The sequence below is a fragment of the Galeopterus variegatus genome, unplaced genomic scaffold (assembly GCF_000696425.1).
Source record: "Galeopterus variegatus unplaced genomic scaffold, G_variegatus-3.0.2 Scaffold3663, whole genome shotgun sequence".
Classification (NCBI taxonomy): Eukaryota; Metazoa; Chordata; class Mammalia; order Dermoptera; family Cynocephalidae; genus Galeopterus; species Galeopterus variegatus.
The window spans coordinates 215,679-238,550 of record NW_007729774.1 but is presented as its reverse complement, the minus strand read 5'-3'; the positions used below and the strand labels follow the sequence as shown (position 1 = coordinate 238,550).

At 37.8% G+C, this 22,872-nt stretch overlaps 2 protein-coding genes across 2 annotated transcripts in view; one reads left to right on the top strand and one right to left on the bottom strand.

The window, feature by feature from the left end:
- TSPAN13 (tetraspanin 13) overlaps nt 1–4,074 on the top strand; it is a 28,487-nt gene extending 24,413 nt beyond the window's left edge. The window contains exon 6 of the mRNA XM_008585674.1: nt 2,940–4,074. Within this exon, the coding sequence (XP_008583896.1) occupies nt 2,940–3,014 (75 nt within the window). The 3' untranslated portion in view covers nt 3,015–4,074. The remainder of the gene's footprint in view (nt 1–2,939) is intronic.
- A 6,169-nt stretch (nt 4,075–10,243) lies between these two features.
- Nucleotides 10,244–22,872, bottom strand: part of AGR2 (anterior gradient 2) — a 33,102-nt gene continuing 20,473 nt past the window's right edge. The window contains exons 5-9 of the mRNA XM_008585673.1: nt 22,828–22,872; nt 21,007–21,080; nt 18,903–18,966; nt 16,500–16,583; nt 10,244–10,504 (exon numbers count right to left, since the gene is read on the bottom strand). Of these exons, the coding sequence (XP_008583895.1) occupies nt 10,455–10,504; nt 16,500–16,583; nt 18,903–18,966; nt 21,007–21,080; nt 22,828–22,872 (317 nt within the window). The 3' untranslated portion in view covers nt 10,244–10,454. The remainder of the gene's footprint in view (nt 10,505–16,499; nt 16,584–18,902; nt 18,967–21,006; nt 21,081–22,827) is intronic.

The window sequence follows — 22,872 nt, the reverse complement described above, 5'->3', positions numbered from 1 at the left end:
CGCTCAGCCAGTGAGCGGGAACCGGTCTGTATGTGGGATCCGAACCCTCGGTGGGAGTGCCGCTGCACTCCCAAGAAGCGCACTGTAGCAGTGCGCCACCGGGCCAGCCCCAAAACAGGGACTTTTAATAAGAATACCAGAGTGGCCTCAGAGGGTGGGATGAGTGTGAAAACCACAGCCCAAAGCTGGGCCTCGTGACCCAGGCTGAGCCCTTTCCTATTTCTTTCCCTCTATTTCCTTTCCCTCCTCTTTACCCCCTTCCTTTTTCCCCCCCTTTCACTAATTCCTCACTATTTTTTTCTGTGTATTTGCTTTGCCCTTTCCTATTTCTTTCCCTCTATTTCCTTTCCCTCCTCTTTACCCCCCTTCCTTTTTCCCCCCCTTTCACTAATTCCTCACTATTTTTTTCTGTGTATTTGCTTTTTTTCTTTGGCATTTACCCAGCTTTTTTATGACTTATTTTTTTAATTTAAAGGAGATTTTACTTTTCATGTAGTCATCTATCACTTTTTTCCCTGGATAGTCTGTCCCTTTGATTTTATGCTTAGAAAGGCCTTTCTCTTTTTGATATTTTGTGTGTGTATTTATCATATATTTTAATTTAGTTTCAATTTTTGCCTTCAAGAATGAAAAATCCACATTTAGATGTTATTAACAAAGTGGGGGAGAAAAGACCAAGCTTAATATTCACTTTTTAAAAGAAGTTTCCCCTAATGTTCTTCCTTCTCTGACTATTTCATTTCACTTTTTTCCAGGAAAGAGCTATTTGACTTGTGGGTTGGTTTTGACGTTGATTCAAGAAAATTCATATATAGCTTGAAAATAATTTTGTGCATTTCTCCTTTCTTTTCTTTAAAAAACATGAACTTTTGTCAACATCTTCCATGCCATTAGCTACAAAGGTTGATTTAATGTATGTTATATTCACAACAGTTTTTATTATATCACCAAACATTTAAAATCTAGTTGTTATAAGTTACATGATATGTAACTTTGTAACACTTAAAAAATATAAAGTACAAAAATATAAAAAATATGAAAACTTAAAAAATATATAATAGAGAAAAACTGGAATGAGGGATCCCTATACACTCATCAGCCAGATTCAGCAGTTATCAGAATTTTGCCACATGGTTTCTTTCATAAAGTATTCTTCGTGTGTTTGATAAATACATTTCTTGCCCCCCCACCCCCTTTCAGACAGACTCCGAAGGAGACTTTCCACTTCTTCAAATTAGGCTTACCTCTCCTGATTCAACCCACAAACCATAGTTCCATCAGCCCATACATGTTGTAGCTATAAACATTGCCAGTCATGAATTTTATAGTAATTTGTGGATTATTATTGTGGTCCGTGGAGAAAATGTGTGACTTACAAAATTCTCTAGAATTATTTTGGGCTAATGAGTGGCTATGAAGTCAAATAAATGAAATATTGACGCAGACGTAAAGTGGGAAATATGGTTTGAAATTCATTTTGTTCCATTAAAATTTTATATCCCTTTAGGTCTAAAATGTTAGAAGTTTTGATGATTTATAATAAATCAACTTTGAAATAGCAGAAACACATTTCTTAATTTTAGAAAAGCTATATTGGTAAACAATTTAATGAGCTTGGTGTGGGAAATGGTTCAATAACAACTTAATCATTTTTCTGAAATAATAGGGTCCTCCCTACTTAAGAGGTAGGAATTATAACATTTTTTATGACCAGTGTTGGAAAATTTATTTATTATAAGATTTTGGCTATTGCTTAATTTTTACTTAACTCAGTTTCTGAATTATCAAAGTATATGTTATTTTAGCTATTTAGACTATTCAGTGTTTGTATTAGTTTCCTATTGCTGCTGTAATAAGTTACTACAAACTTAGTTGCTTAAAACAACACCAATTCATTGTCTTACAGTTCTGGAGATCAAAAGTTTAAAATAAAGGCTCCCTCTGGAAGCCTGGCTCGTAGCCCCTTTTTCCATGTTCAAAGCCAGTGCGGTGGCATCTTCTCCCTCTTACTCTGCTTCTCTTTGCTTTTGTCATTACACTGTCTTCTCTTCATGTCTCTGACTTTGTCCTTCCTGCCTCCCTCTTATCACGATCCCATGATTACATCATTGAGTCCACCTGGATAATCTCCCTGTCTCAAGATCTTTTTTTTAATTTTAACTTCTCAATATACATTGTAGTTGATTTTCATGACCCTTTACCCATTCGCCTTCCCCCCTCCTTCTCTCCCCTCCCCCCCACATCATATCTGTTCACTTGTCTTGATAAGTTCAAGGAATTGTTGTGATTTTTGTGTCTTCTCCCCCCACATTTGTTTGTGTGTTTATTTATTTATTTATTTTTTAGCTCCCATAAGTGAGAACATGTGGCATTTCTCTTTCTGTGTCTGACTTGTTTCACTTAATATAATTTTCTTTAAGTCCATGCATGTTGTTGCAAATGGTAGTATTTCATTCTTTTTTATAGCAGAGTAGTATTCCATTGTGTAGATATACCACAGTTTCCTTATCCACTCATCTGGTGATGGACATTTGGGCTGGTTCCAACTCTTGGCTATTGTAAATAGAGCTGCAATAAACATGGGAGTGCAGGTATCCCTTTGGCATGATGACATCCATTCCTCTGGGTATCTGTCTCAAGATCTTTAACTTAATCACACCTGCCAAATCCCTGTTACCCTGTAACCTAACATATTCCCAGGTTCTGGGGATTATGACATGGACATCCCTGGGGGGCAGTCATTCAGCTAGCACAGTGTTAGTTTTTATTAGGGCCTCTCATTTGGTTTACTTACTCCATTTCAAAAAGAAAAAGAAATCTCTCCCCTTAGAACAAAAAATGCAAGTGATTCAGAGGTTCCAGAGCTATTTTATGGATGAACTGAACAAATATATGCAAATGTTACTTTCTTTTTCTTCTTTTATCTTCTTGCATTCCAGATCTTGGGTGTTTGGCTGACCTACAGATACAGGAACCAGAAAGATCCTCGCGCTAATCCCAGTGCATTCCTTTGATGAGAAGAAAAGGAAAATCTTTCATATCGTGATCTTGTTCATGTTCTCTGATTTTACGTTAAGCTAATTTGCCCATTAAATGAAAGAAACAGTATGTGAAAAATTACATTGTTGACAGTGGAATTACATATTTTTACTCTTTACGATTCTCTGTTTTTACTTTTATGTTGTTTTCACTCATTGCTGAAAAAAATTTGAAACTTGTGGTCTCCTCTGATCCTCAGTGGTACCTGTAATCTACTGTATTCACAGTGTCTGCCACTGTCCACTGTGGCCTTTCTTAGCATTTTTACCTGCAGAAAAACTTTGTATGGCCCTATTATGTTGGTCATATTGTGAATATAAATATACAGCTTATTGGAATAATTGTATGTAGCACTATGCTGTGTAGATAGTTCCTATTGGAAAAACAGTTGAAGTTTATTAAAGCCAGAAAGTATGAGATTCTGTTATGTTAATTTCAATAAGAGAAATCCAAATTCCCAGTATGTTCGTCTTTTTTTAGGAAGGATGATGTGTTGTGGTAAAAAGTGTTGATATAAAAGTGATAATTTAGTTCTGGTAGCTTTTATGATTACATCAGTGTATTCTAGAAATAGTAATGTCTTTAGGAAATTGTGATTTAGTTTTTGACTTTTTAGATAAGTACAAAGAGAAGTGGTCTCATGAAATGCTCTAATGTATAACATTTACCATCAGCCTTCAAAATGAAATGAGTTTGTGAAATTCAGAAAGTATATCTTTATAATCTTGATATTCCTTTATAATAATCTGAAGTTCAAAAGAGTACATTTTTAAACAGGTTACTATTAATGCATTGGCCCACGTAACAAAAAGATTTGATTGTCTTAAAAATCATTAAATACCTTTTTTCATGAAATTTCTTAGTATTGTAAAAAAGCAGTTTGTCAAATCCAAGCATATTTGAATGTAATCTCCCACAATTTGAAATCGAAGTGCTGTAGTATTGTGGTTCTGTATATTATGTTAAAAAATTAAAGGATGGAAACGTTTCTTTGTATATGTATATTTGAATTAAAAGAAAGTAATGGAAGAATTGGTAAATGAATTAAATGGGGTGGAGTTCTTTTCTTTCTGCTTTAGGTTCTCCTTGACTGACTTAGAACTGGATATTGCTATTTTAGTATATAATCAAGCACTAATATCTATTGTAGCCATTTCCAAATCCTTTCTTGAAATGTTTCAGTGGTTAATATTATCTTCATGGTGAGAAAAGTTTTTTATTTTTATTTTTTCAGGATAATTAGTATATTCAACATTACAAGATGTAATCATTTTTTATGTCCAATTTCTCGCTAACTTCCTTTCCCACCTCTGCTGGCCTCAGTTCTATTTTCTTCTTTTGAAAGTTCAGCAAATTGTTATAATCGTCATATCTTTATTAATTTAGCTCTCACTTATGAATGAGGACATAGTATTTCTCTTTCTGTGCCTGGCTTATTTCACTTAACATAATTTTCTCTTACTTCATCCATGTTGCTGCAAATGGCAGAATTTCACTCTTTTTTATGGCAGAGTAGTATTCTGTATATATATACCACATTTTCCTTATCCAGTCGTCCATTGATGGACATTTAGGTAGGTGGTTCCATCTCTTGGCTATTGTAAATAGACCTGCGATAAGCATGAGAGTGTAGGTATCCCTTCGACATCATGATTTCCATTCCTTTCAGTATCTACCCAGCAGTGGGATTGCTGGATCATAGGGCAGTTCTATCTGTAGTTATTCGAGAAACCTCCATAATGTTTTCCTTAATGGCTGCACCAATTTACAGTCCCAACAACCGTGTGGGAGGGTTCCCAAGAAAGGTTTTTTAAGAGAAGTCATACATATTTACTTGGGAAAAATATATAAGTTATTTACCATTACCAAAAATTACTATTTCTTGTCCTAGGTGGCATGTGGATTCTATCAGTAATTGTCTTGATAGGTTTTAAACCAAGAAAGAGGGCAAATTGTTGATCTGTTGAATTCTAGAGCATTTTGTTAGGTAGGTCACTTCCATGACTCTGTGACAGTTGCTAATCTTCCAGGAAAACAAAGTTGTGCCATTCCCATAATGTCATGTTGAGCTTCATGACAGTCCTAACAGTGTTCCCACTTGTACCATAAGATGAGATTGTAAGTGACACATGAAGGGAGATTTTTGAATTCTGTCTTCCTGTAAGGCATTTTGTGTTTTCCTTGTTTGTTTTGTTACATTTTGGAATTCCCATAAGTTTCTGGGATCTCCTAATGTGATATTTTTCTTGGTACAAATGATTATATGTGGAAAGGGCTATTCCATAGAGAACCATCCCATACCTTGCTTTGTGCTCTATTTGCAATGGCCTGATTTGGGTCAACCCAGTTTGTTTTATGCATCATCTGAAGTTAAGTGATGCATCCTGGAAATTCACAGAGAGCTCTCTTTTCTGTTCATATATGTCTTGATTGATGTCACCTTGCCTCAAGTGTATTACTTGAAAAGCAGAGTGCAAAGAGAACAGCTATCAGGGTATCAGCTATCAGAAATCTAAACACACTTTTGAAAGTAGCCTGATGCTAACAAATTCATTTAATCCTACTCAAGCTTCATGAAATTAAGTTAATTAAATTAGGACATTAAATCTTTATGGCTAAGAAAAAATATTTGTATCTAAACTACTGAATAAAACAAAGATATAAAGCTATTACCTAAGAGGATGTTAAGATTTTAATAAGATGAGTTCATGAAAAATCAGGGTCTGGTAAGGATGAATTTTTAGGGCCACTGAATTATAGGATTATAAGAATGGGTAATAACTGATGATAAGCCACTCCAGGAATACACATTTTTAAGCACCAAGTTAATTAATCTAGGCTTTCAATTCTCTCAGGCAGATCTGAAGAGGAAAGATTACCCAGACTCTTCTATGACATTTCATGTGATCTTTGTGTCTAGGTGCAGAGATATAGCCCCCATTCCCTAATGTATCATAATATCTACTCGAAAGTCCTCTTGAATAGGCTCATACTGAATCCCAAATGGCCCTGCTATGAGTCTGAAGAGGTCAGGCTGATCCCAGGACTACAGGAGGGCCACTGCCTGCGTGCACAGAAATGCTGCCACAAACGTGGCATCAGAGGACGTGAGTTTCAGGTCAGGACCTGTCCCCAAATTACAACCAATGGCTGAAAGGCAAACCAAGACCCTAGATCTCCTCTCTTCCAAACCTAGCATTTCTTTTAAAAGGAACCATACTACTTAAAAAAAAAAAAATCTCTTTTTCCTGTTTACATATTTCATTTGGAGGAATGTTCTTTGGAACATTTGCCCAGTCAACCTTTATGTTAAAGGTGAAATTTTAGCTAGAGAATATAATTCTAATACAAAGGTAAAAAGGTGGGGTTATAATTTCTAAAATCTGAGCTCATTGTGGCTTAAATTTGTCTCAGATACTCTGTCACCTAAGCAACAACGTGTTCGGTATGAAAACCAGTTTTGCATGTTCAACTGAAGTAATTTGCTGCTGAATGGAGCCTTTCAGAGAGGGAAAGGAAACCAGTGGTGTGGCTTTTAGTTCTTAGTTTCCTAGAGCCAAGTTTTTCTAAATATTTATCTAACCTTAAGTTTATTCTTTTTTTTGAAAATACACTAAATACATGAAACGATTTCACTTTTAAGCTGAGGAAGTTAGAATCACATTTCTACAGAGTATTTTATAGGAGAAAAGCACTTGTATACATTGCAATTTTATGAATAGTTATTCATATGTGAATTGTTTTATTAGGATGACAAAGTTAAAGACTAACTTTCTCAGATTTCTGGATAAGTGAGGAGATTTTTGTGTAAAGTTGTTGCTCTGTACTTGGTATGTTTGGAGTTAACAGAGAACTTCTACACCAGGCAGTCTATGCCAAATGAAACTACATTATTTCTTTACCCCATACCTCCACCCCACCAGAGAGAAAGAGGGAAGATAGAGGTCCTCACACTGAAGTTTTTATTGAATGTCATATCTCAACTGGGCAATTGTAGTCATTGAAATACCTCTTAAGACAATGGGAAAGGACAATTGGACTCCCCTAACATGTGCCAAGCCACTTCTCATAACTCTCTTTAGGAAAACCAGCTTTGGGAATTCATTTTCAAATGAGGGCTTGAGGGAGTTGCCTGTGAGTTAAAAATATGTATGTCAAAGAATGGACTTTGACGTCACTTGGAGGGTGCAATCACTTTTACTTTCAGGATCCTGCTTTTTACAGGGAGTTGAGGTCCTAACTTGACAAGTGGCCTTTTAATGAGTCAAGCTGACTTGGCTTGGACTTTGAAGTCTAGCTCCTTGACAAGTTCTCTCCTTGCCTTAGAGCTTTTTCTGTTTTGTCTTTGGCTCCCATTCTCACCAGCGATCGCTAAATAGAAGGTCCTCAGTAGCTACTTAGAATTCCTGGCTGCAAGAAAAAAAACAAAACAGGTAGATAGTCATAGATGATCATTTAATGAAGACTAGTTCTAAAATAGGTAAAAAAAAAAATGGTTTAATCAGGAGTGTTGATTGTGTAAATGGCATTTAAGATGGTTTATATTACCAACATTTTTTTAAAGTTGATTCGTCCCCCCCACCCCCACCAAGCTATAGGACCTCACATAAAACTGAGAAAAAATTCTTTTATTGTGGTGAAATATATATAGCATAAAATTGGTTATTTTAACCATTTTCAAGTGTACAGTTAAGTGGCATTAAGTATATTCACATTATTATGCAACCATCACCAGCATTTGTTTTCAGAACATTTTATTTTTCCAAACTGAAACTCTACACCCCTTAAATAACTCCTTACTCCGCCTTTCTCCAGTCCCTGGCAACCACTAGTACATTTTCTATGAAGACTACTTAATCTAGGTACCTCATAAGTGGCATCATATAGTATTTGTCCTTTTGTGGCTGGCTGATTTCACTTAGCACAAAACCTGCAAGGTCCATCCGTGTTGTTTATATGCCAGGATTTCCTTTACTCCACCTTTTGTCTACCCATTCATTTTGTTGCTGGACACTTGGGTTGCTTCCACCTTTAGCTACTGTGAATAATGCTGCTATGATCATGGGGGTACAAATATCTGGTCCCTGCTTTCGGTTCTTTTGGTTATATAACCAGAAGTGGAATTACTGGATTGTATGGTAAATCTATGTTTAATGTTTTGAGGAAACACTGTTGTTTTCCACAATGGCTGCACCATTTTACCTTCCCATTATGTTACCAGCATTTTTATTCAGTGGTTTGAAATACTATTCTCTAGTCTTATTGTACTCTTCTACTTTTCTGCAGTCAGAGAAATAGTCAAGATAGGCTTTCACTTGAACTTTAAACACAAATGAAAGTTTGTGAGATGACAGTAGAGGGATTTGGTAGAAAGAACAAGCATTGCTAATATTTCCATGAGCTTAAAACAAGTGTTTTCACATTTGCATCTTCAGTTCTATTTTTAACCTTGTACGTACATGTTCTGTAGTGCAGTCACAGCACAGAAATTCTTAAATTTAGAATTTAGGCCGTTTCTGTTTCTCAATGTTGATTACTTTTATAGATGACAACATAGGGCATTTTGTGTTAATATACTATGTAACCATTATATTTGGAGGGTGCTATTTTTTGTATGTTTAAATAATGTTGCTATTGGCATTTTCATAGAACTCTGTTTCTCTTGAGTGACTTCCTGAGGATGAATTCTCAAAAGCAGAGGAGGCTGGGTCAAAGTCAGTCAGTGTATTTTACGACTCTACTGTGTTTCTGTAATACTTTTCCAGGGGGGACTCATTATCCCTACAACAGTGATATTTAATTTCCTAAAGATTTATATTTAAAAAATCATTTATTTGTGTTAAGATAACATCTTGTCAGTTCAATAAATCTTAAGAACCCAACAATCTTATTTCTTATAAGCGCAGTGAAAAAATAAACATTGTTTTGCTGTATTGTAGAAGAAGCTTGAACTGCTTAGAAGTTGTCATTCAAAATATTAGTTTATTGAAGTGAAACCTCTCTTCTCCCCCTAGTATCCCTCAGAAAGCTAAGTGGAGTGTTTTACTGTTTCCAGCACATGTAGTTTACCTATTTATGAGAAGGAAACTGATTCCCCTGTGATACTTTTGCCAAGGATTTGTATATCATTAAATCAACAATATATGCTCAGCACCTATGATGATAGTAGTTACTGTAAGAGACAGAAAAGCATTGAAAATATATTATCTACCCTGGAAAAATTAATGATGCCAAAGGATCTTTCTAAAAAAGTTAATCAGGACAAGCAGCAGATAATCAATACGGAAAGCATTGTATAGACCATCACAGTCCAGGAGCTGAAGAAGTCAGTGGGATCTGGGTAGTAGAGGAATTTCATACAGTAATAAATATGAAATTAAATATGTAGTGAAGAAATTAATACACAGTTCTTATTTTTGTTAGGCTGAATATAGACTTAAAGGTAGCTAAAGCTGCTCCCCTACCTGACGCCGCACCCTCTGACAACCTTTTCCAAAGAGTAGTGACCTCTGGTCTCTACCTCGAAGATGTAATATGGCTCAATGCCCTTCACTCTTCCCCCAGTTAATCACATGTTGGAAAAGGAGATGGGAGCAATTCAAACTGAATTTATCCAGGTCAGCATTCTAGAACCTTGAGAGACCAAATCTATTACAGGACCAATTCTCAGGATTTCTTTAGGGTGTGCTCAGGGGTGTAGAGGTTCCTGCATGAAATTTTCACTGAAATGAGTCTTCTGAAGGAGAAAGCTACCTGCCAGAGGCTTTCCCAGACACAGCATTAAGTTGGGCAAAATCTGATTAAAATCTGAATTGCTAAATTTTAAAGTGTGTGCCTGGGAGTTTCTGGTCTGGGTGGGGAGGGTTTTCTCTAAGTAGGCAGCTGATTTTCTTGAGGTGCCTTTCCACATCTTCTTTCACACTAAAGCGTGTGCTGTTTGATACTTCTGTCGATGTGAAGCTCGTGCCTGCTTTTAGTCTCAGTGAGAACCTGTGGTGTGCTGAGTGAGTGATCGTGAGAACTTTGTCTTTGGTCTTCATTGTTTGAACTAGTTCTGTCTTGTCCCCTCGTAGAACATTTTGTGTGTGTCCATTAGTCCTATTTGGTGAATGAACCAGACAGTTTTTCTGTGAAAGATCAAGTTGGGAAAAAACAAAACAAAACTGCAGTTTGAACACCCTCAAAAGGATTTATTTTTTAGAAAATCATGGCTCACTATGGTAGTATACAGTATTGTTTTCATACATGTGTACATGAAACAACATTTTTTAAAAAGTAGCTGTTGTAACATTAAACTACAATCTACTCAGTACGCCCATCAGTGCTTCTGCGTTCTCCGGTCTTCTAAAATCTCCTCTGGTTCCAAGTCTGAAGACCTAACACAGAGGGAAGAGCTTGTAGGTTGTGTTTTTTCTCTACAGTTCTGTCTTCAGCAGCTTGAGAGCTTTCCTCATGTTGTCAAGCACTAATGGGGGAAAAAAATAAGGAGAGTCAAGACACCATCAGAAATTACATTAATAGATATAATAAGCCCCCTAATTATGGTACTCTGTTCATCATTTAATGGGGTGCTTTTTAATCCTAGGGTGAATAGTTGTAATCTTATTGTAAATTTTTTTCTAAAATTACGTGAAAAGGCTTTTATGATAATCCAGTTCTCTAGTGTATTCATTCCTTCTCGGATCTTCCCTCTCCAACTCCCAGTTACAAAAGAATCCCTTCATAAGCTCCATCAGCAGAAAATAATTTTGGCTAATTTAGAAGTAAATTTTAAATCATGTTCTTAAGAAGTGTGTTAATAGGTATGTGCAGCTATTGCAAATTGTTTAAGAAATAGGTGGAATAAATGAAAAATAAAAGCAAGTCAAGTGTTTTACACACATCAATTCCTTTAATTCTCACAAAAACTATTTGTACTTCATTTTTAGATGATGAAACAGGCACAGAGAGGCTGAGTAACTTGCTAACGGTCACACAGTTAACAAGTGATGGAGCTGCTGCTCCAGAGCCCAGACTCTAGATCACTGTTGCTTCAGCAGCAATTCATGAAAATGAGATATGTGCTCTACTAAAATAAGATGTGCACATGACAGGCACCAAGCAGCTGCTTATCACTCCTACAAATATTAAATGCCTGTTCTACAAGACACTATGACATTACCTTTTTAGGATACCTGCCTTTCAAAAGCTCAGACTTAAGATACATATATGTTGTCTATTATCTCAAGAATGGCCAGTACTTGGAATGTGCTTCCTCTGGTCCTCCCAGCATCCATTAGAGATGTTGCTAATGGACTATGATGATCTTTCCTACTGCCCAGACATAACCTCACACTCCTTCCCAACATAATGTTCTAAGTCAGTGCTGTCTGGTAGAAATTTCTGTGCTGATAAAAATATTCAGTGTCTGTGCATTGAGTACTTGGAATGTGGCTAGTGTGACTGAAGAACTGAATTATCTTAATTTAGAATTAAATAGCAACATGTAGCTAATGGCTAACATATTGGATGGTGTAGTTCTAGGCAGCCACAACTAAGTGATCAGAATTGGTTCCTAGGATAAAACCAAATTTTCTTCCCAGAAGAACTAATCAGATGTCATGGCTAGGTTCAGCCTCTCATTTAGGAACCTCATCTGCCTTAAGTCTCTCTCTTATTTTCCCTTTCATTTATGGCAACCACAGGGAACTATTTGGATCATCTTGGCAACTATTTGGATCATCTTTTTCCTACTGAGCCTTAAATTGAACGTGAATTCAACTTCAGCATGCTGGACTAAATTATTTCACTTTCGTTTGTGGAAAAAAAATTAAAGTATGCAGATTTTTACAACAATTACATTCAGTTCTCTGATAGGAGCTGTTAGTGTGCCTAACTGAAAAGCAGATAACGTGGTCATAGAATCCTCCAAGAGAAAATGATACCTAACCTAAATAATTTATCTTTAGTTGGGATTAAAGCATGCAGATTTTTACAACAATTACATTCAGTTCTCTGATAGGAGCTGTTAGTGTGCCTAACTGAAAAGCAGATAATGTGGTCATAGAATCCTCCAAGAGAAAATGATACCTAACCTAAATAATTTATCTTTAGTTGGGATTTTAAAAAAATACCGAGATGGAAAGAGAGTGTGATCTGTCTGAGGACACAAGGTTAATTAGAGTCACACTGATTGTCTGACATCCCTAAGCAGAGCCCTCTGCTCCCATCACTATAGCAACAGAGATGCTCAACACTTGGACATCTCTAATTTGAAGGTCACACTTACGTAGAGATGCATCTGAAGGTTCATAAGCATAAAGACGATTTGAGTATCTTCCAGTGATGTCGGCTCTAACAGTCAGGGATGGGTCTGCAAAGGTAAAGAAAAAGGGAATGAAATGCTTTGATTTCAAGTAACCTCTATTGCCTGAGGAAGCCTATGCATCCATGCCCTGAGAAGGAACACAGTGTGTGTCCCGAGGGGTCCAGCTCTGCTCCATCTACTCTGCTCCCCAGCCTGTGGCAGTCAGTCGCCAATGCAGGGCAAGGAGCATTCGGCAGCCGTGCTGTGTTATTTGTAGGAAAAGTTATGGACCCCATCATCCTATCTATAGTCCCCTGAAAACAGAATAATATATATTTTGCTGGTGGTGTTTTTTGTTTGTTTGTTTGTTTGTTTTGGTGAAAACATCAGCATTCTATATTATAAAATTATTGTAAACTTTTGAAATGATTATGTTGTAGTTGATATGTTTTATCAAGAATTCAACCTAGGTAATTAGAAACCCACATACAATGCTGGTTTTCAATTTTTTTTTTTTTTTTTGATGAATAAAAGAAGGCAAGCCCTTAAGAACAGCAAAGGTCAAATAAGCATATAGTGCCCCTCACTATTTTTCATTATGTTGTTAATTAGCTGCATTTTTAAAATAGAAATTTGAGTCTTCTCTTAGGTATATGTATATTCCTTTCAGTTTAAATCTATTTTGCCATGTTTTATATTTAGCTTCAAGTCATCTAATTCATGGTATTTTAAAAATAAGATGCACCCGAAAGGGGAGTAGTAGGATAAAGAGAGGTCTGCAAACCTTGCCTTGAAAGAGGTGATTGCAAGAGCCTAAGGCACGTGTCCTGAAAACTGGATGGAGAAGGTATGTGAGAGCTATCTGCATGTTTGCGTCTGTCGCTGGTACGGGAGTGGACAATCTCTGTCATTTCAGAAAGTTGAACTAAGACCAACAGAGGCAAATTACAAGAAGCAGACATTCATTTGTTCAACTGTACTTCTGCTCGGTGTAGAGAATGCAAAGACGTGGTCTAATCTTTGTAATAAACAACATAAGAAAGGCTTCTTAAACACCCAGCCGGTGGGTCACAGCCCTAGCTGCACACTGAAATCACCTAAAAAGCTTTAAAAATTGCAGATGCCCAGGTCCCACCCCCAGAGATAATGATTTAATTGGTTTGAGTTGTGGCCTGGGTGTCGTGATTGCTAAAATCCTCCAGGTGACTAATAAGCAGCCAGCGTGGAGAACTATAGAGCCGGACGAGCGAGCTGCCTCAGACTTGTTTCCTATGACGGATGAACATGGACTAAAATACCCTCAGACAGGGATACTGTACAAAGAACTCCTGCAAAAGGTATGACTGGGTGACCTACAAATTCCCTTTCAATGTCAGGATTCTAAATGTTCTAAATTCTGATGCTCTAGTTCAGCCTTCCTCCTTTTTTTTCCTATCACTTGTTTTTCTTTCCTCTGTTTTATACATTTAATGTAAACTTTGAATTACAAAGGTGAACCACTTGATTAGAGTGAGCTCTGCCATGTGACAGATTTAACTATGGATTGTCCTTAAATCAGTATGACTTTGAACAAAGCCAAACTCAATACATTTATTTAATAATGCAACTAATATTTATTGATAGCCCAACACAGAGTCATGCTGGGAATATGTTGGTGAGCGGAAACAGATACAGGCCCTGCCACTTGGGCTTTATAGTCCTGTGTGGGAATATATTTATTAAATAATCACTCAATAAACGCAAAATTAAAACTGAGGAAAGTGTTACCAATTTGAGAAACACGTTGCTGAAAAGGCACAGAGTGGGGATTTGCCCAGGTGGGTTAATGACAGTGATAATAGGGTAATTAATTAGGATTCATTGGGGGTAGAGGAGGAAGCCGGAAAAGCTTTCCAGCAGAGGGAAGAGCATATGAAGAGTACCAGTGGCAGGAAGGAGCATGGCTCCTCCGATTTTTTTTTTCCTAGCCCATATTCCTAACTTTCCTAAAAATAATTACCAAAAGTGTCAGAAAGAAAAACACAAAAATTAAAGTTTGTATGATTAAAAGATAAATATTTACAGGCCTGATGTATTCAGGAAAATTATCAATACATGTAAACAGTTAATAGGTATTTTCTGCTCAAATATATTTGTGGTGGAAAATGAAAAGTTAAAATTAGCAGATGAGAAAAAAAGTCATATGTGGAAATAGGCAGAAGTTCACATTTTTCTAATGAAAATATGTTGTGAAACTTAAAGGAGTGTCATACCGCATATACTCGCTAGAGCTTGGTAATGACATTGGCCACGGGAAAGTGGCAGTTGAGGGTGTGGAGGACAGAGGGAGGGATGTGATGGCAGTTGTATAATCTTCAGAGTGAGATTCATCTCACTGTCACTTTCACTTACCAACAAACAGAATTCTGGGGACATACTGGCCATCAGGAGAAAGGTGTTTGTCAGTTGTTTCATACTAAGATTAAAAAAGAAAGGCAACTTTTAGTTTGTTTACTCTTCAATTATTTTCAAATTTCTTAACTTGTGCCCATTACTGGCCCAGTTACCTTGAGATATTATAAGGCACATTGATGCCACAAAGAGTTTATAATATAGATGGGAAGACAAATTATATGCATGAAATAATAAGAGCAGAAGGTATGCAGAACACCAGGTAAAGAGCTGGGCGGATGCAGTGCACAAAGAGCAAAAAAGTTCTAGAAGGGGGAATTCAGAAGGAGTCACAGTGTTCAGAGAAGACATCTCAGATGAGGCAGGAGGAGATTAACAAAACAACAGGTAAAGAGCTGGGCGGATGCAGTGCACAAAGAGCAAAAAAGTTCTAGAAGGGGGAATTCGGAAGGAGTCACAGTGTTCAGAGAAGACATCTCAGATGAGGCAGGAGGAGATTAACAAAACAAGCAGAAGTCATTTTTTTGGGAAATTACAGAAACAGACAGGATTTTCTTGAGCATCCATCTATTTATCAATTTTTATTTAGAATTTTATTTATTTAGCAAGACACAGTGCTTATCTTTAATGAATGCACAGTCTATTGAGAGGTACAGGTAGGAAAATAAATATTGAGGATCCAGTGGGTGAAATGTCATGATGAAGGACATTTATCCAGTTTGCAGGTTTCACTAGGACTTTGTGAAGTGGGGACGGAGGAATCTTGAACAGTGAATAGGCATCAGTTACGAGGAAAAGAAGGTCATGCCATGCAGGGGGAAGAGCCTGTGCAAAAGTATGGAGAGGAAGGGCATTGCAGGAAGGACTGAAGGACGGGGGTGCATGAGCGCAGTGGTGAGAGAAGATGCAAGAGCCACCTCAGGGGCCAGCTCGTGAATGGCCCTGCACACCATGTCACAGCGTTGTCATTTATTCAGAAATAGTTAAGAACCACTGGAGGGATGATAGAAGAGGTTCCATGATCCCAGCCTGATCTTTACAGCAATCACCCTGACAGCCACGTGGGATTAGATGGAGTTTATCTTGTAGGCCGGGAGCCATTTAGTAACACTGCAGTAAGTTAGGCAAAGTGAAAAAGTCTTGCAGTGAAACAGTGGTCCTGAGTTTATAGAGAAGTGACAAATAGCAGGAATACTTAAAATTTAAAAGCACAGAGCTTCTTGACTGCTATAGGTGAGTAGGGGAGCCCAGTCGGGAATAGCACCACTTTCAGTGAAGTAGGAAATAGAGAAAGTTGAGCTATTTGAAAAGCCTGAACCAAGATGATTAGCTCAGTGTGCCACATGTTAGGTTTAAGGTAATTATGAGCTATCTGGAACATGGTTGGATAGACAAGTTGGAAGTTNAACGTGAATTCAACTTCAGCATGCTGGACTAAATTATTTCACTTTCGTTTGTGGAAAAAAAAATTAAAGCATGCAGATTTTTACAACAATTACATTCAGTTCTCTGATAGGAGCTGTTAGTGTGCCTAACTGAAAAGCAGATAATGTGGTCATAGAATCCTCCAAGAGAAAATGATACCTAACCTAAATAATTTATCTTTAGTTGGGATTTTAAAAAAATACCGAGATGGAAAGAGAGTGTGATCTGTCTGAGGACACAAGGTTAATTAGAGTCACACTGATTGTCTGACATCCCTAAGCAGAGCCCTCTGCTCCCATCACTATAGCAACAGAGATGCTCAACACTTGGACATCTCTAATTTGAAGGTCACACTTACGTAGAGATGCATCTGAAGGTTCATAAGCATAAAGACGATTTGAGTATCTTCCAGTGATGTCGGCTCTAACAGTCAGGGATGGGTCTACAAAGGTAAAGAAAAAGGGAATGAAATGCTTTGATTTCAAGTAACCTCTATTGCCTAAGGAAGCCTATGCATCCATGCCCTGAGAAGGAACACAGTGTGTGTCCCGAGGGGTCCAGCTCTGCTCCATCTACTCTGCTCCCCAGCCTGTGGCAGTCAGTCGCCAATGCAGGGCAAGGAGCATTCGGCAGCCGTGCTGTGTTATTTGTAGGAAAAGTTATGGACCCCATCATCCTATCTATAGTCCCCTGAAAACAGAATAATATATATTTTGCTGGTGGTGTTTTTTTGTTTGTTTGTTTTGGTGAAAACATCAGCATTCTATATTATAAAATTATTGTAAACTTTTGAAATGATTATGTTGTAGTTGATATGTTTTATCAAGAATTCAACCTAGGTAATTAGAAACCCACATACAATGCTGGTTTTCAATTTTTTTTTTTTTTTTTGATGAATAAAAGAAGGCAAGCCCTTAAGAACAGCAAAGGTCAAATAAGCATATAGTGCCCCTCACTATTTTTCATTATGTTGTTAATTAGCTGCATTTTTAAAATAGAAATTTGAGTCTTCTCTTAGGTATATGTATATTCCTTTCAGTTTAAATCTATTTTGCCATGTTTTATATTTAGCTTCAAGTCATCTAATTCATGGTATTTTAAAAATAAGATGCACCCGAAAGGGGAGTAGTAGGATAAAGAGAGGTCTGCAAACCTTGCCTTGAAAGAGGTGATTGCAAGAGCCTAAGGCACGTGTCCTGAAAACTGGATGGAGAAGGTATGTGAGAGCTATCTGCATGTTTGCGTCTGTCGCTGGTACGGGAGTGGACAATCTCTGTCATTTCAGAAAGTTGAACTAAGACCAACAGAGGCAAATTACAAGAAGCAGACATTCATTTGTTCAACTGTACTTCTGCTCGGTGTAGAGAATGCAAAGACGTGGTCTAATCTTTGTAATAAACAACATAAGAAAGGCTTCTTAAACACCCAGCCGGTGGGTCACAGCCCTAGCTGCACACTGAAATCACCTAAAAAGCTTTAAAAATTGCAGATGCCCAGGTCCCACCCCCAGAGATAATGATTTAATTGGTTTGAGTTGTGGCCTGGGTGTCGTGATTGCTAAAATCCTCCAGGTGACTAATAAGCAGCCAGCGTGGAGAACTATAGAGCCGGACGAGCGAGCTGCCTCAGACTTGTTTCCTATGACGGATGAACATGGACTAAAATACCCTCAGACAGGGATACTGTACAAAGAACTCCTGCAAAAGGTATGACTGGGTGACCTACAAATTCCCTTTCAATGTCAGGATTCTAAATGTTCTAAATTCTGATGCTCTAGTTCAGCCTTCCTCCTTTTTTTTCCTATCACTTGTTTTTCTTTCCTCTGTTTTATACATTTAATGTAAACTTTGAATTACAAAGGTGAACCACTTGATTAGAGTGAGCTCTGCCATGTGACAGATTTAACTATGGATTGTCCTTAAATCAGTATGACTTTGAACAAAGCCAAACTCAATACATTTATTTAATAATGCAACTAATATTTATTGATAGCCCAACACAGAGTCATGCTGGGAATATGTTGGTGAGCGGAAACAGATACAGGCCCTGCCACTTGGGCTTTATAGTCCTGTGTGGGAATATATTTATTAAATAATCACTCAATAAACGCAAAATTAAAACTGAGGAAAGTGTTACCAATTTGAGAAACACGTTGCTGAAAAGGCACAGAGTGGGGATTTGCCCAGGTGGGTTAATGACAGTGATAATAGGGTAATTAATTAGGATTCATTGGGGGTAGAGGAGGAAGCCGGAAAAGCTTTCCAGCAGAGGGAAGAGCATATGAAGAGTACCAGTGGCAGGAAGGAGCATGGCTCCTCCGATTTTTTTTTTCCTAGCCCATATTCCTAACTTTCCTAAAAATAATTACCAAAAGTGTCAGAAAGAAAAACACAAAAATTAAAGTTTGTATGATTAAAAGATAAATATTTACAGGCCTGATGTATTCAGGAAAATTATCAATACATGTAAACAGTTAATAGGTATTTTCTGCTCAAATATATTTGTGGTGGAAAATGAAAAGTTAAAATTAGCAGATGAGAAAAAAAGTCATATGTGGAAATAGGCAGAAGTTCACATTTTTCTAATGAAAATATGTTGTGAAACTTAAAGGAGTGTCATACCGCATATACTCGCTAGAGCTTGGTCATGACATTGGCCATGGGAAAGTGGCCAGTTGAGGGTGTGGAGGACAGAGGGAGGGATGTGATGGCAGTTGTATAATCTTCAGAGTGAGATTCATCTCACTGTCACTTTCACTTACCAACAAACAGAATTCTGGGGACATACTGGCCATCAGGAGAAAGGTGTTTGTCAGTTGTTTCATACTAAGATTAAAAAAGAAAGGCAACTTTTAGTTTGTTTACTCTTCAATTATTTTCAAATTTCTTAACTTGTGCCCATTACTGGCCCAGTTACCTTGAGATATTATAAGGCACATTGATGCCACAAAGAGTTTATAATATAGATGGGAAGACAAATTATATGCATGAAATAATAAGAGCAGAAGGTATGCAGAACACCAGGTAAAGAGCTGGGCGGATGCAGTGCACAAAGAGCAAAAAAGTTCTAGAAGGGGGAATTCGGAAGGAGTCACAGTGTTCAGAGAAGACATCTCAGATGAGGCAGGAGGAGATTAACAAAACAAGCAGAAGTCATTTTTTTGGGAAATTACAGAAACAGACAGGATTTTCTTGAGCATCCATCTATTTATCAATTTTTATTTAGAATTTTATTTATTTAGCAAGACACAGTGCTTATCTTTAATGAATGCACAGTCTATTGAGAGGTACAGGTAGGAAAATAAATATTGAGGATCCAGTGGGTGAAATGTCATGATGAAGGACATTTATCCAGTTTGCAGGTTTCACTAGGACTTTGTGAAGTGGGGACGGAGGAATCTTGAACAGTGAATAGGCATCAGTTACGAGGAAAAGAAGGTCATGCCATGCAGGGGGAAGAGCCTGTGCAAAAGTATGGAGAGGAAGGGCATTGCAGGAAGGACTGAAGGACGGGGGTGCATGAGCGCAGTGGTGAGAGAAGATGCAAGAGCCACCTCAGGGGCCAGCTCGTGAATGGCCCTGCACACCATGTCACAGCGTTGTCATTTATTCAGAAATAGTTGAGAACCACTGGAGGGAGGATAGAAGAGGTTCCATGATCCCAGCTTGATCTTTACAGCAATCACCCTGACAGCCATGTGGGATAGATGGAGTTTATCTTGTAGGCCGGGAGCCATTTAGTAACACTGCAGTAAGTTAGGCAAAGTGAAAAAGTCTTACAGTGAAACAGTGGTCCTGAGTTTATAGAGAAGTGACAAATAGCAGGAATACTTAAAATTTAAAAGCACAGAGCTTCTTGACTGCTATAGGTGAGTAGGGGAGCCCAGTCGGGAATAGCACCACTTTCAGTGAAGTAGGAAATAGAGAAAGTTGAGCTATTTGAAAAGCCTGAACCAAGATGATTAGCTCAGTGTGCCACATGTTAGGTTTAAGGTAATTATGAGCTATCTGGAACATGGTTGGATAGACAAGTTGGAAGTTGTTGCATGTTTGGGTAAGATGTAGGAATTATCGGTGTGTAAGAATTGATGAAAGGTAGGTGTTGATGAAATCGTCCATAGAGAATATAAAATATGAAAAGACAAGTGGGTCAAGGAGAGATTCACCAAGTCACTAACATCAAGGAGTGGGAAGAGGAAGAGGAAGTGGAACCTATGGAAGGGAGGCGAGGAAGAACTACTGGTATACATTGCTCTTTGAAGAGGCCAATCTAGGGAATGGGAGAGAGAGCAGCTCAAGGGGACATATGGTTAGGTAGAGTCATTCTTTGTTTGCTTGCTTTTAGAAGCAGTATGGAAAACATTTGTATGCTGAGTGGAAAGATCTTGCAAAGACAGAAAGCTTGACCCTCGGGAGGGGTGGTGATGGAGAAGTAAGATGGAACTGCACGAAGCTAAAGCTGGAAGCATGATTAGACGCATGTCAGAGAGCCATCTCTTCCAGGGAGGGAGGAGACAAGGATTAAGAATAGGTGTAAAGAAGCCGGGACTGTAGGGGGACGGGCACTGGAAATAATTTGCAAAATACAGAAACCTTCCAGTTGTTACAGCAACAGGGAAAACCCTGACCACAGGAGAGTATGTTTTAGACAACCTAAGATGATTAATTACTAAATAAAAATAGATAGACATGTCAGGTAGATTATTAATAAAATGAAATCTTTTCATTTTCTACAATCTATGAGATGGGCTGGTTGGAAGAGATCCCAGTTAATGCGGTATGACTGAGATGTATATGAAAAGTGAATCATCCTTTTCAAATAATGAGTTTTGGGGAAATGTTAGTGATGATAAAAAGTAAACTTACAACCAGATTAAGGAGGACAAACTGCTCTGCCAATTTCTGAATGTCTCTATTTTCAGCGAACACTTTCTTTAAAGCTGTAATAGGAAGAAAAATCTTTAAGCATCCATCTTAGCGTTGGTTAAAACCATTGTTCTCCGTTATATTTTAAGTTGAAGGGTATTTTAAGTACAGTTTTCCTTTTTAAATTATTTTTAATTGTACACATTTGTGGGGTACATTGCGTTGTTTCAATACATGTGTGTATTGCACAATAATTAACTTATTGTAGAGAGCATATCCATTACCTAAATATTTATCTTCTCTTTGTGGTGATTATGGTAAAGATCCTCTTTTCTAGCTATTTAGGAACATACTGTAGAATATTATTAGCTTTAGTCAGCCTAGAACACCAGAATTTATTCTTTCTGCCTATAACTTTGTAACCACGAATCCATATTTTTTCCTCTCCCCCCTTCTCTTCTTTTGCTGTCCTCTGATAACCATTATTCTACTCTATGGGAACCTTATTTTTTTTAGAATACACATGTGAGATCTTGTGTTACTAAATACAATATTCTACTTTGAACTTTCAGCAAATGTTTAGTGAAGTAATTGTCTATGCCATTGACTATTTTTTCTTCGTTACATTCACTCATTCAATCACCCATCCATTCACTCTTTTATTATGATTTTTTAGCTCATATTTACCTAATGGCTACATTATGATAGGCACTGTTTTATGCACTGGGGATAGTGCAGCGAGAAAAAACAGCGTTGCTTTTTCCATAGAGCTCAAATACTTGTGTGGGAGACTGTAAACAAGTAAACAAATGAATAGGTAGTGATTTCAGGTGGAGATATGTACTTTGAAGAAAAGTAAATCTAGGCAAGGGGTTTAAGGACTGTGATGTGGTCAGGGTAGCTTTCTCTGAGGGGATGAGGGTAAAGGGAGGGAGTGATCCATGCTGCGGCAGGTCACACTCGGCAGAGGGAACTATAGGAGGAATAGGCCTGGAGGTGGAAATGACCTCAGGTGTTTGAGGAACAGCATGAAGGTCAGACCAGACTAGACAGAGTGGAGAGAGGAAGAGGAAAGTGGAAGGGAAGGAAAGACAGCCCCTGGCCAGATCATGTCCAGCTTGTGGGCCATGGTCAGGAGTTCAGGCTTAATTTTACCTGTGATGAGAAGCTACATGAGCATGTGATGATAGGACCTGATTTATGTTTAACAGCCTCACTCTGGCTTTCATGAGGGGAACTGACTGCAGGGCGACCAGTTAGGTGGCTGTTACATGATTCTAGACAAGATGTCATCTTGGTCTGGACCAGGGTAGTAGCACTGAGGCAGTAGGAAGTGGTTGAATTTGGGCAAGACCAGCTACGTAATATATTGGGCCCGGTGCAAAGCAAAAATGCAGAACCCCTTGTTCAAGAATTAGTAAGAATTTTCAGACAGTGACAGCAAAGCATCAAACCAAGTGTGGGAAACCTCTATGCTCTGGGCCTTGTGTGGCTGCACAGGTGGCATGCCATGAAGCTGGTGCTGGATTTAGGATATATTTGGAGGTAAAGCTAGTATTTGCTGATGTATTGGGTGTGGGATATAAGAGAAATCAAGAAGTTGAGGATGAATCCTAGAGCTTGTTTTCCAAAATATGAGCCAATGGTTAACACAAACATGTGGAAATATTTGAAGTTACTTTAAAATATGTTTTTACTGCATAAAATATTTTTTCTTATTCAACTGGTCTAGATTCTAAAGACACAAACATGAGTGATCCAAACCCTGGCCCTAAGGCTAAAAAACCTATAAAGGAAATCATATTTAGAAGAATAAATTACCTTGACTATGTGGGCATTCATCCAAGTGATGAATAATCATCAGAG